The sequence below is a fragment of the Chiloscyllium plagiosum genome, unplaced genomic scaffold (genome assembly GCF_037043375.1).
Source record: "Chiloscyllium plagiosum isolate Xiang-an unplaced genomic scaffold, Cpla_swu_hap1 HiC_scaffold_10, whole genome shotgun sequence".
NCBI lineage: Eukaryota > Metazoa > Chordata > Chondrichthyes > Orectolobiformes > Hemiscylliidae > Chiloscyllium > Chiloscyllium plagiosum.
This window is the reverse complement of record NW_028270148.1, coordinates 77,660,535-77,676,535: the sequence shown is the minus strand read 5'-3', so window position 1 is coordinate 77,676,535 and position 16,001 is coordinate 77,660,535. Positions and strand designations below refer to the sequence as shown.

Genomic DNA, 16,001 nt, shown 5'->3' with positions numbered 1-16,001 from the left:
TCTGCTCTGAAGTTAAGAAAAAAGTGTTCAGAGTTGTATAATTAAAGCTATTCAAAGGCAGATGGCAGGGTTCCTGGATGAGACAATTTAACAATAACTGAAAGGTTTTGCATTTTCAAAAATCAAACCAAGGTAAGAGTTTCATGGTGAATGGTACGACCTTAAGGAGTGCAATGGGACAGAGGGAGTTCAGGTGCACAGTTCTCTGAAAATGGAGTTGCAGGTGAATAGGGCAGTAAAAGAGGCTCTTGGCACTCTGGCCTTCATCAGTCAGGACATTGAGTATACAAGTTGGGAAATTTATATTGCAGTTGTACAGGTGTTAGTGAGGTCGTACTTGGGGTATTGTGTTCAGTTTTGGTCACCTTGCTATCGGAAGGATTAAACTGGAAAGAGTGCAGAAGATATTTACAAGGATATTGCCAGGAATTAACAATCTGAGTTATAGGGAGGGGTTGGACAAGCTAGGATTTTATTCTTTACAGCATAGGAGTCTGAGGGGTGGGTCTTATAGAAGTGTATAAGATGGATACAGTGAATGCACTCAGTTTTAGAGTCATAGAGATGTACAGCATGGAAACAGAGCCTTCGGTCCAACCAGTCCATGTCGACCAGATATCCCAAACCAATCTAGTCCCACCTACCAGCACCCGGCCCATATCCCTCCAAACCCTTCCTATTCATATACCCGTCTAGAAGCCTTCTAAATGTTGCAATTGTACTAGCCTCCACCACGTCCTCTGGCAGCTCATTCCATACACGTATCACCCTCTGCGTGAAAAAGTTGCCCCTAAGGTCTCTCTTATATCTTTCCCCCCTCACCCTAAACCTATGCCCTCTAGGTCTGGACTCACCGACCCGAGGGAAATGACTTTGCCTATTTACCCTATCCATGTCCCTCGCTCCAGGGAAAACAAGCCCAGCCTGTTCAGCCTCTCCATATAGCTCAGATCCTCCAACCCTGGCAACATCCTTGTAAATCTTTTCTGAACCCTTTCAAGTTTCACAACATCTTTCCGATAGGAAGGAGACCAGAATTGCACGCAATATTCCAACAGTGGCCTAACCAATGTCCCGTACAGCTGCAACATGACCTCCCAACTCCTGTACTCAATACTCTGACTAATAAAGGAAAGCATACCAAACGCCGCCTTCACTATCTGCCTGCGACTCCACTTTCAAGGAGCTATGAACTGCACTCCAAGGTCTTTTTGTTCAGCAACACTTCCTAGGACTTTACCATTAAGTGTATAAGTTCTGTTAAGATTTGCTTTCCCAAAATTTAGCACCTCGCATTTATCTGAATTAAACTCCATCTGCCACTTCTCAGCCTGTTGGCCCATCTGGTCCAGATCCTGTTGTAATCTGAGGTAACCCTCTTTGCTGTCCACTACACCTCCAATTTTGGTGTCATCTGCAAACTTACTAACTGTACCTCTTATGTTCGCACCCAAATCATTTATGTAAATGACAAAACATAGAGGACCCAGCACCAATCATTGTGGCACTCCACTGGTCACAGGCCTCCAGTCTGAAAAACAACCCTCTGCCACCGCCCTCTGTATTCTACCTTTGAGCCAGTTCTGTATCCAAATGGCTAGTTCTCCCTGTATTCCATGAGACCTAACCTTGCTAATCAGTCTCTTATGGGGAACCTTGTTGAATGCCTTACTGAAGTCCATATAGATCACATCTACCACTCTGCCCTCATCAATCCTCTTTGTTACTTCTTCAAAAAATTCACGTTTGTGAGACATGATTTCCCATGCACAAAGCCATGTTGACTATCCCTAATCAGTCCTTGCCTCTCCAAATACATGTACATCCTGTCCCTCAGGATTCCCTCCAACAACTTGCCCACCATCTACATTAGGCTCACTGGTCTGTAGTTCCCTGGCTTATCCTTACCACCCTTCTTAAACAGTGGCACCACTTTTGCCAACCTCCAGTCTTCCGACACCTCACCTGTGACTATCGATGATACAAATATCTCAGCAAGAGGCCCAGCAATCACTTCTCTAGCTTCCCACAGAGTTCTCGAATACACCTGATCAGGTCCTGGGGATTTATCCACCTTTACCCGTTTCAAACATCCAGCACTTCCTCCTCTGTAATCTGGACATTTTGCAAGATGTCACCATTTATTTCCCTACAGTCTATATTGTCCATGTCCTTTTCCACAGTAAATACTGATGCAAAATACTCATTTAGTATCTCCCCATTTTCTACGGCTCCACACAAAGGTCTCCTTGCTGATCTTTGAGGGTTCTTCCCAGGTTTGGGAAATCGAGGATTTGAGGGCATCAGTTTAAGGTTAGAAGGGAGAGAATAGAAGGGAACCTGAGGGGCAACTTTCTTACACTGAGGGATATGGGATCAGCTGCCAGCAGAAGTGATTGAGGTGAGTATATTAACAACATTTAAAGGCATTTGGACAAATAAATGTATAGGAAAGATTTAGAAGGATATGGGCCAAGTGCAGGGAAATGTGGTTAGCTTTAATGGACATTTTGGTTGGTATGGATCGTTTGGGCCAAAGGGCTTGTCTCTGCTCTATGACTCTATGAACTTGACAATGTGATTTTGATCTTAAAAATGTGTTGCTGGAAAAGCGCAGGAGGTCAGGCAGCATCAAAGGAACAAGAGAATCGACGTTTTGGGCATAAGCCCTTCTTCAGGAAATTGGCTTATGCCCGAAACGTCGATTTTCCTGTTCCTTTGATGCTGCCTGACCTGCTGCACTTTTCCAGCAACACATTTTTAAGCTCTGATCTCCAGCATCTGCAGTTCTCACTTTCTCCTAATGTGATTTTGAAGTCTCTCATCGAAACTATTGTTTGTTGTTTGAGATAGCTGTGGGGGTATTAACACTATTTGAGCCATATAATTTCAATTGTGTCCTTTGTTCAGAATTGACTGGGGATAGACACATTATTTGTTGCTCTTTTGTGTGTGTTTTATTGCAGTATAGGTTGTTCCGTTATAACATGTTCGCTGTAACACAATTGATGAATTGGGAACGCTGTTTCTAAAGCAAGAACTTTTAAAATGTGTGACTGTAATGCGATTCCAGCACCAATACTGGAAGCGCTTTTGCAAAAGCATGATTTTTTATAACCCGGGCTTGCACAAGAATGCAGCTATCACGTTATAGAAGAACTGATGGTGAGAGATGTGACATTCCAAAGAGTGATGAGTTATGTGTTGACCTGGTAATTCCTGGAAATTTCTAGAAGCAGCCACCTTTTCTATTCTGTATTTTATCCATTTTAAATCCAGCAAGAGTCTATTTTAAAAATTAATACAAAAATATAGATTAAGAAAACTGTTCTTCCCTGGTTGGAATGACATGGCAAAAGATTACGAAGAAATTTCATATCCTTAAAGCAGAGGAAAATGTACCAAGTATATGTTGTAAATGGTAACATCTCTACATTGAAATACTTTTCAGATCTGTCTTTGCAAAGGAACCTATTTTAATAATGTTCCCTCTCCTTAGAATCCCAGCTAAAGGATAACCCAGCCTTTTCCATGCTGAATGATTCTGATGATGATGTGATTTATGGGTGAGTTAAGTGTTTAAATCATAGCTTTCTTTATTCACAATTTTCCACTGTTGACACATCATTCATTTGTGTTTGTTTTCCAAAGGAAATTGGTTCTTTCAGGAATGTAAATTTTTAATTCTGGAAGTGTGTGGAGTACAGCTCGGACAATTATTCATTTCTTGTTTGACCTTTCCAATCATAAAAATGAAAGTTATGCAATGCTTGTGAGGGAAAGTTTGCACAAATTTGATGTTGATCAGCTTGTCTTTGCACCTTAAACAGTGGGCCAGCCTGTACATTAGAGAATACTTTTGTACCTCTGCATCACTCAAAAATACGAAAGGCATTGATTAGAAGATAAAAAGGATAAATGCCCAATTTCTAATTTGTATCATTACTATGTCTGGTGCATATTTAGACAGAAATTTTGGGTTCATATTGATGTAAAAGCTACATGAGTCACTTTGTTATATTCAGTAACAGTTTTGCAGCTTTTGGGAAAGTGGGATATACCTATATTTAGAACATACCACAGAAGGGAGTATTGTTTGCTCCCTACAAAACACTTAGGATCTAGATTAGCTAGATAGGCCCACAGTATTGCAGGCCTCTGCTGATTGATATTTCATATCAGGTTCAATAAGGATTACAAGTAATTACAGACTGGTATTCTTCACCAAGTATCTGCAAATAAAGATACAGTTGTTAGATTAGATTAGATTACTTACAGTGTGGAAACAGGCCCTTCGGCCCAACAAGTGTGGGCAACACGGTGGCACAGTGGTTAGCACTGCTGCCTCACAGCGCCAGAGACCCGGGTTCAATTCCCGACTCAGGCGACTGACTGTGTGGAGTTTGCACATTCTCCCCGTGTCTGCGTGGGTTTCCTCTGGGTGCTCCGGTTTCCTCCCACAATCCAAAGATGTGCAGGTCAGGTGAATTAGCCATGCTAAATTGCCCGTAGTGTTAGGTAAAGGGGTAAATGTAGGGGAATGGGTGGGTTGCGCTTCGGTGGGTCGGTGTGGACTTGTTGGGCCGAAGGGCCTGTTTCCACACTATAAGTAATCTAATCTTAAAAAAGTCCACACCACCCCACCGAAGCGCAACCCACCCATACATTTACCCCTTACCTAACACTACGGGCAATTTAGCATGGCCAATTCACCTGACCTGCACATCTTTTGGACTGTTGGAGGAAACCGGAGCACCTAGAGGAAACCCATGCAGACACGGGGAGAACGTGCAAACTCCACACAGTCAGTCGCCTAAGGCGGGAATTGAATCCAGGTCTCTGGCGCTGTGAGGCAGCAGTGCTAACCACTGTGCCACCGTGCTGCCCACGAATTGTAAAACAGAAAATTCTAAAATTCCCAAGAGCAGAACGTAACTTAAAACTAAAGTGTAAGGCAACAATGCTAGCTTGATCATTCAGTGCGTTTATCCAATATTAAATTAATATTAAACTGGATCGATCAAGAATAATTATGATCAGGAAAGCAATTATTGGGATAGATCTGCAGATGTAACCATAAGATGCCTCTTTTGCAAAGTAGGTGGCTTAAACAAACTAGTCAAGCTAACAGGAAGTCTGGAATCTCACCACAATAGGGTAGAACCTGCATGAGACCAGTTGTGTTCTTTGGATGAGTTGCTGCCTATAACCTACGTCCACTTTAAACCCATATATGAAACAAAACTTGAAATTGGTTCACAAATTAGCACTCCTCACTTTCAACATCATATGGAAGGCGAGATAGTAAAGCAAGTAACTGAAGAGCATGCTGCACAGATCAGTTTGTCAAACCACCAAATTGGCTGGAACACTGATTAGTCACATCAATTGCATAGCTCTCCACTGGAAGATTGCATGATCTTACTTGTCTTAAGTTGGACACATAGAAGCTCTTGTTTGCTTAAGTTTAGTTTGGATATGTTAAAATCTTATTAGTTTATGATGTGAGATATGCAGCTAAAAGATTCTTATCCAGTATGTTTGAGCCATAATGTAACAACATATTTTATAGATATTTCACAGGGCTTTTCAGGTATGAATAATGATCTGGAAACACAAAATTAAATCCTACCATGAAAGTTGGGAAACTTTAAATTTAAAGTTAAATAAATATGGAATAAAACAAGATCATCTGTACAAGTGACTATGGAAATATGAACTTTGTTTTAAAAAAATCATCTGGTTTACTAAAATCATTTTGAGGAAAGAACTGTGCCATGCTCATCAGGTCTGGTCAGTGTGTGACTCCAGAGCTGCAGCTCTGTAATTGACAATAAACTGCATATTAAATGGGCGAGCAAGCTTTTAATTGTGGTTAAGAGGCAACTCAGCATGATCTTCTCAAGGGCTGATAAGCAAAAATGCTGGTCTTCCCAATGGGGTATACCACCTGTGAATGAATAAAAGAAAATGTAAATGATGCAAGTAAAACACTTTTAACATGATCTTGATCACTTGAACCAGTTTTTTTTGAAAATTGACGTTTTTCTTCAGTAATTTTGAACTTTTCCATGTTAGGAGTGATTATGAAGAAATGCCTCTACAAAATGGCCGTGTCAGTAAATCGAAATACAAGGATGAGTCAGACAGTGACTGAAGTATGCCTTCAAAGGACTAATTGTTAGCAAGAATGTATACACTTACTGAATCCTGAAAATGGGTGGACTTGAGTTTTCTTCAATTTTTCATGCTGCCAACTACTTACTTAGCTGAATTTTGCAATTAAAGTCATCTTATTGTGACTTCACAAGTAAAGACTTACATTTTCATTCTCCAAGCACCTCATCTAGCTGGTCTATCCTTATTCAATATCATGTGAGCAAAGGAGCAGACATGTATGTGGATGATTAGGGTTTTTTTCTTCCAAAGGGAAAAGAATTATAAATAGTTTTTTCTTCAAAAACCTTTTGAGCTTGGTCATAGAGCCTGACAGCATGGAGACAGGCCCTTTGGCCCAAACTGGTCCATGCCAACCAAAATGTCCATCTCCTCTCACCCCATTTCCCTGCACTTGGCCTATATCTTTCTGAGGGAAAAGTGAGGATTGCAGAAGTTGGAGATCAGAGTCGAAAAGTATGGCACTGGAAAAGCACAGCAGATGGAAGGGGGCTGAGAGATAAATAGGAGGATGGAGGTGGGGCTGTGAGGAAGGTAGCCGGGAAGGCAATAGGTTGATGAAGGTGAGGCATGGTAGGTCCGACCTATCAGCCTCCACCTTCATCCACCTATCGCCTTTCCAGCTACCTTCCCCCAGCCCCATCCTCTTATTTATCTCTAAGCCCCGTTGACCGCCCCCCACATTCCTGATGAAAAGCTTATGTCTGAAACATCAATTCTGCTGCTCCTTGAATACTGCCTGACCTGATGTGCTTTTCCAGCACCACACTTTTTGACCCATATCCTCTAAACCTTTGCTATCCATGTGTTTATCCAAATGCCTTTTAAATGTTATTAAAGTACCTGCCTCAACAACTTCCACTGGCAGCTCATTCCATATACGTACCGCCCTCTGTTTAAAAAAAAGTTGCTCCTCAGGTTTCCTTTTACTCTTTCACCTCTAACCTTAAACTGATACCCTCTAATCCTCGATTCCCCAACCCTGGGCAAAAGTGTATTCACCCTACCCATGCCTCTCATGATTTTGTTCACTTCTGTAAGATCCTCCCTGCTCAGTCTCCTACGCTGTAAAGAATAAAGTCCTAGCTTGTTCAACCTTTCCCTATAACTCAGAACATTGAGTCCTGGCAACATCATTGTAAATTTCTTCTGCACTCTTTCCAGTTTAATAACATCCTATTAGCAAGGTGATCAAAACTGAACACAGTACTCCAAGTGTGTCCTCACCAAAGTCCTGTACAATTGCAATATAACTTTCCAACTTTTATACTCAATTCCCTGACTGATAACGGCCAGTGTGCTGAAAGCCTTCTTCATTTCCCTATCTACCTGTGACTCCACTTTCAGAAAACTGCACCTGAACTCTAAGGTCCATCTGATCCACTGCACTCCTTAAGGCTTCTACCATTCACCATGAAACTACCATCTTGATTTGACTTTTCAAACTATATTAAAATCCATTTTCCATTTCTCAACTCACTTCTCCAGCTGATCAATGACCTCCTGCCATTTTTGATAAGTTTCCTCACTGTCCATGATACCGCCTATTTTAGTGTCACCGGCAAACTTACTAATCATGCTTTGTACATTCTCATCCAAATCATTGGTATAGATGACAAACAGCAATGGGTCCAGCACCGACCCCTGAGGCACTCCACTAGTCACAGGCCTCCAGTCTGACAAGCATCCTTCCAGTATTACCCTCTGCTTCCTAAAATCAAGTCAATTGTGTATCCAACTTGTCAGCTCCCTCGGATTCCATGCAATCTAACCTTCCAGAGCGGCCTACCATGTGGAACCTTTTCAAAGGCCTTACTGAAATCCATATAGACTATGTCTACTGCCTTGCCCTCATCAACCTTTCTGGTCACTTCATCAAAGAACTCTAATAAATTTGTGAGATGTGATCTCCCATGCACAAAGCTATGCTGGCTGTTCCTAATCAAACATCTTATCCCTCAGATTCTGCTCAATTAACTTACCCACCACAATTGTTAGGCTTTCTGGTCTACAGTTCCAGGTTTTTCTTTGCAGCCCTTCTTGAATGAGCTTGTGAACACGTATTTTGTCATGAATGTTTGTGGTGTTAACTTGTTTGTATGTAGGGAGAAATTTACAGATCTAATCACGGTTAAGGTTGGATGCTTCTGAGACAAACAAAATTAGAGTGCTGCTTTGTGAGCTAGATTACTTTTACATTTTTAAAATTCAAGACGTTATTAAGAAAATAAATTGACCAACGGACAGGGCTGTAGTTCCTGTCCCTGCTAACATCAACACAAAAAGCAGATTCAAGTATAAAAAAATTCTGTGATTTACTTTTCAAAAATATTAATGAAGTTTAGAATTTCGGTCTTTTTTTATTTAATGCTGCTTTTAATATAAGGTTGTATATTGTACTTCTGCTAAATAAGAATTACAGTGCTGTTGTTTGAGAGCTGATATTTATAAGTATTGTAGGAGTTCATTTGTCTGATCACGTCTTTGCAGCGAGTTATTGTTTTGGAGCAGGTACTGTGACAAGTAAAAATGAACCTCCATTACCCCATTTTAGTAACTTTGAACTATGTCTTGGAATGTCTGGGATGGCTGACACTTTCATTTTGATGCACTACTTGATATTAGTCAAACTTTAAGAAGTATTTCACTGCAATATTAGTTCCATTATCACTAATGTATTACTAATTTAAATATGGAAAATTGTAATTGTGAATACTTTTATTTTCTTCCCCCATTTGTTTTCCTGTCCTCCAATCTCTGTTTTAATGTAATTGTTGTTTTGTCCTCACTGATTAAATCTATTCTAAATTTACTATTTGCTTTTGATGGAAATTAAAACATTTGCTGATGTCTTTCCTTATCAGTTTACAAGCAGAAGTAATATTTTTAAAAATAGTATTGTCATGGTATTCCAATGTGTTGAATTGAGACCTCCAAAGTTTGGTCTTAGTTTACAAGGTACAAGAATGATGGCAAATAAAATGTAAATAGCATAAATTTCATATTTCTTGACTATATCCTAAGGAAAACAAAACTGTTTACACAGTAGCTTTTCTCTCTTTAAGGCATCCAGAAACATTTCATAATCAATAAAGTACTTTGGAACTAGAGATACAGATTTAATGCCAATGTAGCAAATCATTTAAAACCGCAAAAATGATAAATGAGCAGAAATACAAAACTAAAATGTGGGAAATCTGTAAATGTGATAGAAAATGCTGGAAATAGCAGATCTGACAGTATCTGAACAGAAACAGCATTAACTTTTCTAGTCAATATCCGTTCATCATGAACTGGTCATCAAGGCGAGTAATTGACCTGAAAGATTGGATTGTATTTTTATGGAGGAAACAGAAATGTTGAATTGGGAAGCTTCCCAATGCAGTAGCTCTGAATCTTGAAAAAGGCCCCCACCGTATTTTCATATTGAGGTGAGATGAAGTGTGGCTCTGTGCCTCCAGAGGTAGTCTCAAAGTTGCAGCTGAGGCAAGTAGAAATGCCTGCCTCCAGTTTTACTGAGACACTGGCCCAATTTTAATTATTGCCAGGCTTTAAAGCTTCATCACTCTCACATCCCAATCACATTAACAAATGCCAAGAAAGGTTTGATTCCAGCCTCGGGCGACTGTGTAGAGTTTGCACATTCTCCTTGTGTCTACGTGGGTTTCCTCTGGATGCTCTGATTTCTTCCCACAGTCCAATATCGGTCAGGTTAATTGGCTGTGCTAAATTACCCATAGTGTTTGGTGCATTAGTCAGAGGGAAATGGATGGGTTGCTTTCAAAGGATCGATGTGGACTTGTTGGGCAAAATGGCCTGTTTCCACACTGTAGGGAGCCTAATCTAGTCAGTGTTCAAGGGGCATTTAGATAGAATCATGAACATGCGGAGAATAGAGAGAAAAGGACCATGTGCAGGCAGCTGGGATTAGTTTAGAATGGTATCAGTGTAAGCACAGACTTACGATGTAGGAGACGATTTGGGCCACACGGCTCATGGAATAGGCTCCATCATTTTATCATGGCTGATATGTTTCTCAGCCCCATTCTGTTGCCTTCTCCCTGTAACCATTCATCTTCTTATTAGTCAAGGACCTATCTATCTCTATCTTAAATAAACTCAAAGACTTGGCCTCCAAATGAGAGATTCACACTCCCTCTGGCTGAAGAAATTCCTCCTTGCATTTCTAAAGAGTTGTCCCTTCACACTGAGGTTGTTCCCATGGGTCCAGTCTCTCCTACTATTGGAAACATCATTTGCATGTCCACTCTATCAAGGCCTCTGTTCTGTTGAATGAGATATCCTTCTAAACTCCACTGAGTACAGACCCACAGATCTTAATTGTTCCTCATATGACCAGCCTTCATTCTCAAAATTATTCTTAGCTCCACTGGACTCTCTCCAAAACCAGCAGAATCCTTCCTTAGATACAGGGCCCAAAACTGCTCACAACATTCAAAATGCCTCAGCACCACATTTCTACCCTATCTTGAAAAAGGCCCCCACTGTATTTCTAGCCCTCTCAAAATTAATGCGGACATTACATTTGCCTTCCTAACTGCATACCTTCATATTAACCTGAAAAGAATTCTGAACTTGGACTCTTAAGTCTCTTTCAAAGTGTCCATTTCGAAAATAGTTTACACCGCTATTCTCCCTATCAAAGTGCAATAACTTAACACTTCTTCCCCCTTGTATTCCATCTGCCACTTCTTTGTCCAATCTCCTAACCTATCCAAGTCCTTCTGCAGCTTCCCCACCTCCTCAACATTACCTGCCCTTCTACCTATCTTTGTGTCATTTGCAAACTCTCAATTCCTTTGTTCACATCATTAATGTATAACATGAATAGTTGTGGTCGCATGTGGATGCCATCCTGAAAAAGGCCCCTATACCTCTGCCTACTGCTAGTCAGTCATTCCTCTAACCATGCCAGTAACTTGCCCTAACACCATGGACTGATATCTTATTTAGAACCCTTTTGTGCAGCACCTTGCCAAAGGTCTTCTGGAAATCCAAATAGATGCCCATCGGCTCTTCTTTGTCTAACTTGCTCATTATCTCCTCAAAGAATTCCAACATGTGTCAGGCATGACCTCTCCTTGGTGAAGCTGTGCCGAGTATGCTGTATAATCTCATACTTAATAATGGATTCTTAATATCTTAGCAACAACTGAAGTCAGGCAAACTGACCTATATTTTCATGTCTTCTGCTCCCCTCCCTTATTAAACAAGTGTGGTACATTAGCCATTTTCCAGTCTGCTAAGACCCACTCTGCCTCCAGTGATTTTTGAAAGATCATCACCAATGTCTCTACAACCTACTCAGTTGTCTCCTTCAGAACTCTGGGGTGGAGTCCATCTGGTCTGGGTAATTTATCCACCTCCAGACATTTTAGCCTCCTCAGCACCTTCTTAGTGATGGCCACTATACTCAGCTCTGTCCCTGATTCTCTTGGAGTCTCCCAGTATGCTACTGGTGTCTTCCGCTGTGAAATCTGATGCAAAATACCCGCTCAGTTCCTCCACCATTTCTTTGCTCTCTAGTTTCATTTTCCTAACAGTCCAATGCCCACTCTTGCCTTTCTCTTTCAATTTGATATCTTAAAAAAAACTTGCAAATTTATTCTTTATTCCTAGCCAGCTTACCCTCGTATTTCATCTTTCTCCCCATTATTGCATTTTTAGTTGACATTTGCTGGTTTTTAAAGACTTCTCACTAATCTTCACCACATGGTAATTCTTTTTTCGTTTGCTTTTATGCTGTCCCTGACTTCCTTCCTCATTCTCACTGTAGTATGTTACTTCATTGGGATGAATTTCTGCTGTACCTCCGAATTACCCCCAGAAACTTCAGTCATTGCTGCTCTGATGGCTCCCTTCTAATCACCTCTGACCAGCTTGTGTCTCATGTCTTTGTAGTTTCCTTTGCTCAGTTGTAATTTAGAGGAGCTGAAAATGTGTTGCTGGAAAAGCGCAGCAGGTCAGGCAGCATCCAAGGAGCAGGAGAATCAACGTTTCGGGCATGAGCCTTTCTCCTGAAGAAGGGCTCATGCCCGAAACGTCGATTCTCCTGCTCCTTGGATGCTGCCTGACCTGCTGCGCTTTTCCAGCAACACATTTTCAGCTCTGATCTCCAGCATCTGCAGTCCTCACTTTCCCCTCTGTAATTTAGAGGAACCTCAATTATCCGAATATCGGATTATCTGGCAAGATTGCAATGTCCCAATACTTGGCTAAACTGTTATCCAGCATTGAATTATCCAGAATTCGATTAACTGAGCAAAATACTCACCACTCGTGTACTTCAGATAATAGAGGTTCCTTTGTACTGTTACATCTGATTTTAGCTTCTCTCCCTCAAAATGCAGGGTGAATTCTATCATATTATGGTCACTGCTCCCTCGGGGTTCATTCACACACTTAGCTCACAAATCAAGCCTGCCTCACTACACATCACAAATCCAGAATTATCTGTTCCCTAGTGGGCTATAATATGAGCTGCTTAAAAAAAAATTCCCGTAGGCCTTCCACAAACCTCTTTTCTTGAGATCAGCTAACAACCTGATTTTTCCCAGTCCAACTGCATATTGAAGTCCCCACTGATTATTGTAATGTTGTCTGTCTTATATGCCTTTTCTATTTCCTGAATTATTTTCTGCCCCACAGCCTGACTATTGGCTCAGAGGCTATTACATGACTCCCATTAGGGTGTTTTCTCCTTTGCAATTCCTCGACTGTACCCATGTGGATGCTACACCTTCTGACTCCATATCACTTTTTGCTCTCGATTTAATTCTATTTCTTAATAACAAGGCAATCCTGACCCCGCTGCCCATCCTGTCAGTAGGTCATGTATCCTTCGATAGTTACCAGCCATGATTTGCTTGCAGCCACATCTGTGATAACCATAACATCGTACGTGCAAATTTCAAACTGTTCAAAAGCTCATTTACCTTGTTTCATAAACTGCGTGCATTTAAGTATAATACGTTCACTCCTGCATTGATATTTGCATAGTTGCCCCCTTATCTGCTATGTCTAAAGTTAGAATACTAAGCTTTTCCAAACTCTCTGTCCTATTACTTGTTCTGGAAATGTTAGTAACCTCTGCTGAGTCCTTCACCCCTTTAACTTTTTCCATAGTTTTCCATTCAGCTGAACCCACTTCCACTATTTAGTTTGAAGGCCTATCCATATTGCTAATTATGCGATTTGCCAGGACTCAGGTCCCAGTATGAGGATCCCATCTCAATGGAACAACTCCGTCCATCCCCAGTACTGGTGCCAATGTCCCATGAAATTGAACCCATTCTTCCACGCCAAGCTTTGATCCACGTGTTTATCTCTTTAATCTTGTTGCCCTTGTGCCAATTAGTTCATAGCTCAAGTAATAATCCGGAGCTTATACCTTTCTACTTATGCTTTTTAATTTAGCCCCTAGCTGTTCATATTCTTTTAGCAGAGCTTTTTTTCTACCTATACTGTCATCCCATGTGGACCACAAAAACTGGATCTTTCCCCTCCCACTCCAAGATCCTCTGCGTCCAGATGAGATATTATGAACTTGGGCAACAGGTGGGCAATCTAGCCTTCGGGATTCTCAATCTATACCCCTGATTATAATATCCTCAATACAACCCCCCTCAGCCCCTCTTAAATGGCTCCCTATACCACGGTGTTATGGTCCTTCCTACAGTGCCTGCTCTCTCCCACTTAGGGGACAAGAATATCAAACCTGCTCAACAAGCTCAAGGGCTGCCACTGCTTTAGTGCTACCTCCTGGATTGCTCGACCTGTCTCACTTGTATTCATATCCTCCTGTCTCTGACTACTAATCGAATTTGAGGTAATTAACCTAAAGAGTGTGACACATCATCCAGGTAACACTTTTTTAATTTGAAAAACATAATTTATCCACAAAAAAATACAGAGCCATAAAAGCAGTTTGGCTATGTACAGCAGCATATGAAGAAAACAAACTCCCCCCTTCTTGATTAGATTAGATTAGATTAGATTAGATTAGATTACAGTGTGGAAACAGGCCCTTCGGCCCAACAAGTCCACACCGACCCGCCGAAGCGAAACCCATCCATACCCCCACATTCACCCCCTACCTAACACAGTGTTAGGTTTCACAGTGTTCAAAGCCCAGACTCTAGCTCATTAACTCTGAGCCAGAGTTCCTCAAGCAATCAGCACTTACCTCAAGATGTGGTTACTACAACCTACAATGGTTGTAGCTCCCTCGTCTGACCCTGCAACTCTATTTTAGTTACTTAGTTCTTGATTTTTAAAATTTCTTTCTGTAACCTGAAATATTTTCCCTATTTACCTTCAACCTGAAAGCAACCATAATAATCAAATTAATAGCAATAAACATAGTTTTCCCATGATGTCTTTTGTACTGGACCTCTAGTCCTGGGCTTCGATTTATTCTGTAAAAAGACCTTATGTTATGAACCAAAAAGGTGAGTGTGATTGGAATGAGTATCAGATGGATCTCATTGTCTATGGGATCCTTGATTGGGGTTGTTAACCTAGGCCTATTAGGAACCCTGAGGAGAAAGTGAGGACTGCAGATGCTGGAGACCAGAATTGAAAATGTGGTGCTGGAAAAGCACAGCAGGCCAGGTAGCATCCAAGGAGCAAGAGATTCGACGTTTTGGGCATAAGCCTTTCATCAGAAATGAAGATTGTGGACTGGGGGTGCTGAGAGATGAATGGGAGGGGGATGGGTTTGGGGGAAGGTAGCTGAGAAGGTGGTAGGTAGGATGCAACAGATACAATAGATGTCATTGGTGGAGGTACAGGTAAATTTCTGAGGGATGTGGAAGGATCCTTTGTGGCCTTGGATGGAGGTGTGGACGCAAGTTTTACACTTCCTGTGGTGGTGGGGGAAGGTGCCAGGAGTGGGGTTTGTGTTCTATCGGATGTGGAAGGTTCCTTTGGGGCCTTGGACGGAGATGACGGGGGAGGTGTATACTCCCTCATCAGATCCAGCCCACACCCCAGTCCCAGCACTTTCCCCTGCCACTGCAGGAGGTGCAACACCTTCACGCACACCTCCCCTCTCACCTCTGTCCAAGGCCCCAAAAGATCCTTCCATATCAACAGAAATTTACCTGTACCTCCAACAATGTCATCTACTGTATCCGTTGCACCCAAGTTGGTCTCCTCTGTGTCAACTTGAGGATTGTTTCAGAGAGCATTTGAGAGACCCACACCAATCAAACTTACCTGTGGCTGAACACTTCAACACCCCCTCCCATTCCACCAAGGACTGGCAGGTTCTGGGCCTCCTCTATCGTCAAACCTTTACCACCTGATGCCTGGAGGAAGAACACCTCATATTCCACCTTGGAACCCTGCAACCATGCAGGATCAGTTTCCTCATTTCCCCTCCCACACTTTATCCCAATCCCAAGCCTCCAACTCGGCACTACCCTCCTTACTGGTCCATCACCTTTCCCATCTATCTGCTCTATTCTCCACTCCTACCTATCACCTCCCCCACCTTCATCCAACACATTCTCAGCTACCTTCACCCTGAACTCACCCCCCCCCCCCCCTCTCATTTATCTCTCAGCCCCCAGGTCCACAAGCCTTATCCGTGATGAAGGACTGATGCCCAAAACATTGATTCTCCTGCTCCTTGGACTGCCTGACCTGCTGTCCTTTTCCAGCCCCACACACTCAACTCCAATTTCCTGGCTGATGTGTACAGGAGATTCTGAAATTTTCCTCACTTTAGGAACTGTGAGCAAGCTAGTCAGAGTCCATGTACTGTGCACACATAAATAAAAGGTGACTTGGTGACAAGA

The 16,001-nt window shown here is 41.8% G+C and overlaps 1 protein-coding gene across 4 annotated transcripts in view; it reads left to right on the top strand.

Annotated features, from left to right (window-relative positions):
- Positions 1-9,037, top strand: part of tmem181 (transmembrane protein 181) — a 252,962-nt gene extending 243,925 nt beyond the window's left edge. For all 4 annotated transcript variants that reach the window (XM_043696179.2, XM_043696182.2, XM_043696180.2 and 1 more), the window contains 2 exons: positions 3,500-3,566; positions 6,079-9,037. In XM_043696179.2, coding sequence (XP_043552114.1) covers positions 3,500-3,566; positions 6,079-6,157 — 146 coding nt within the window. In that variant the 3' untranslated portion in view covers positions 6,158-9,037. The remainder of the gene's footprint in view (positions 1-3,499; positions 3,567-6,078) is intronic.
- Positions 9,038-16,001: the final 6,964 nt, after the last annotated feature.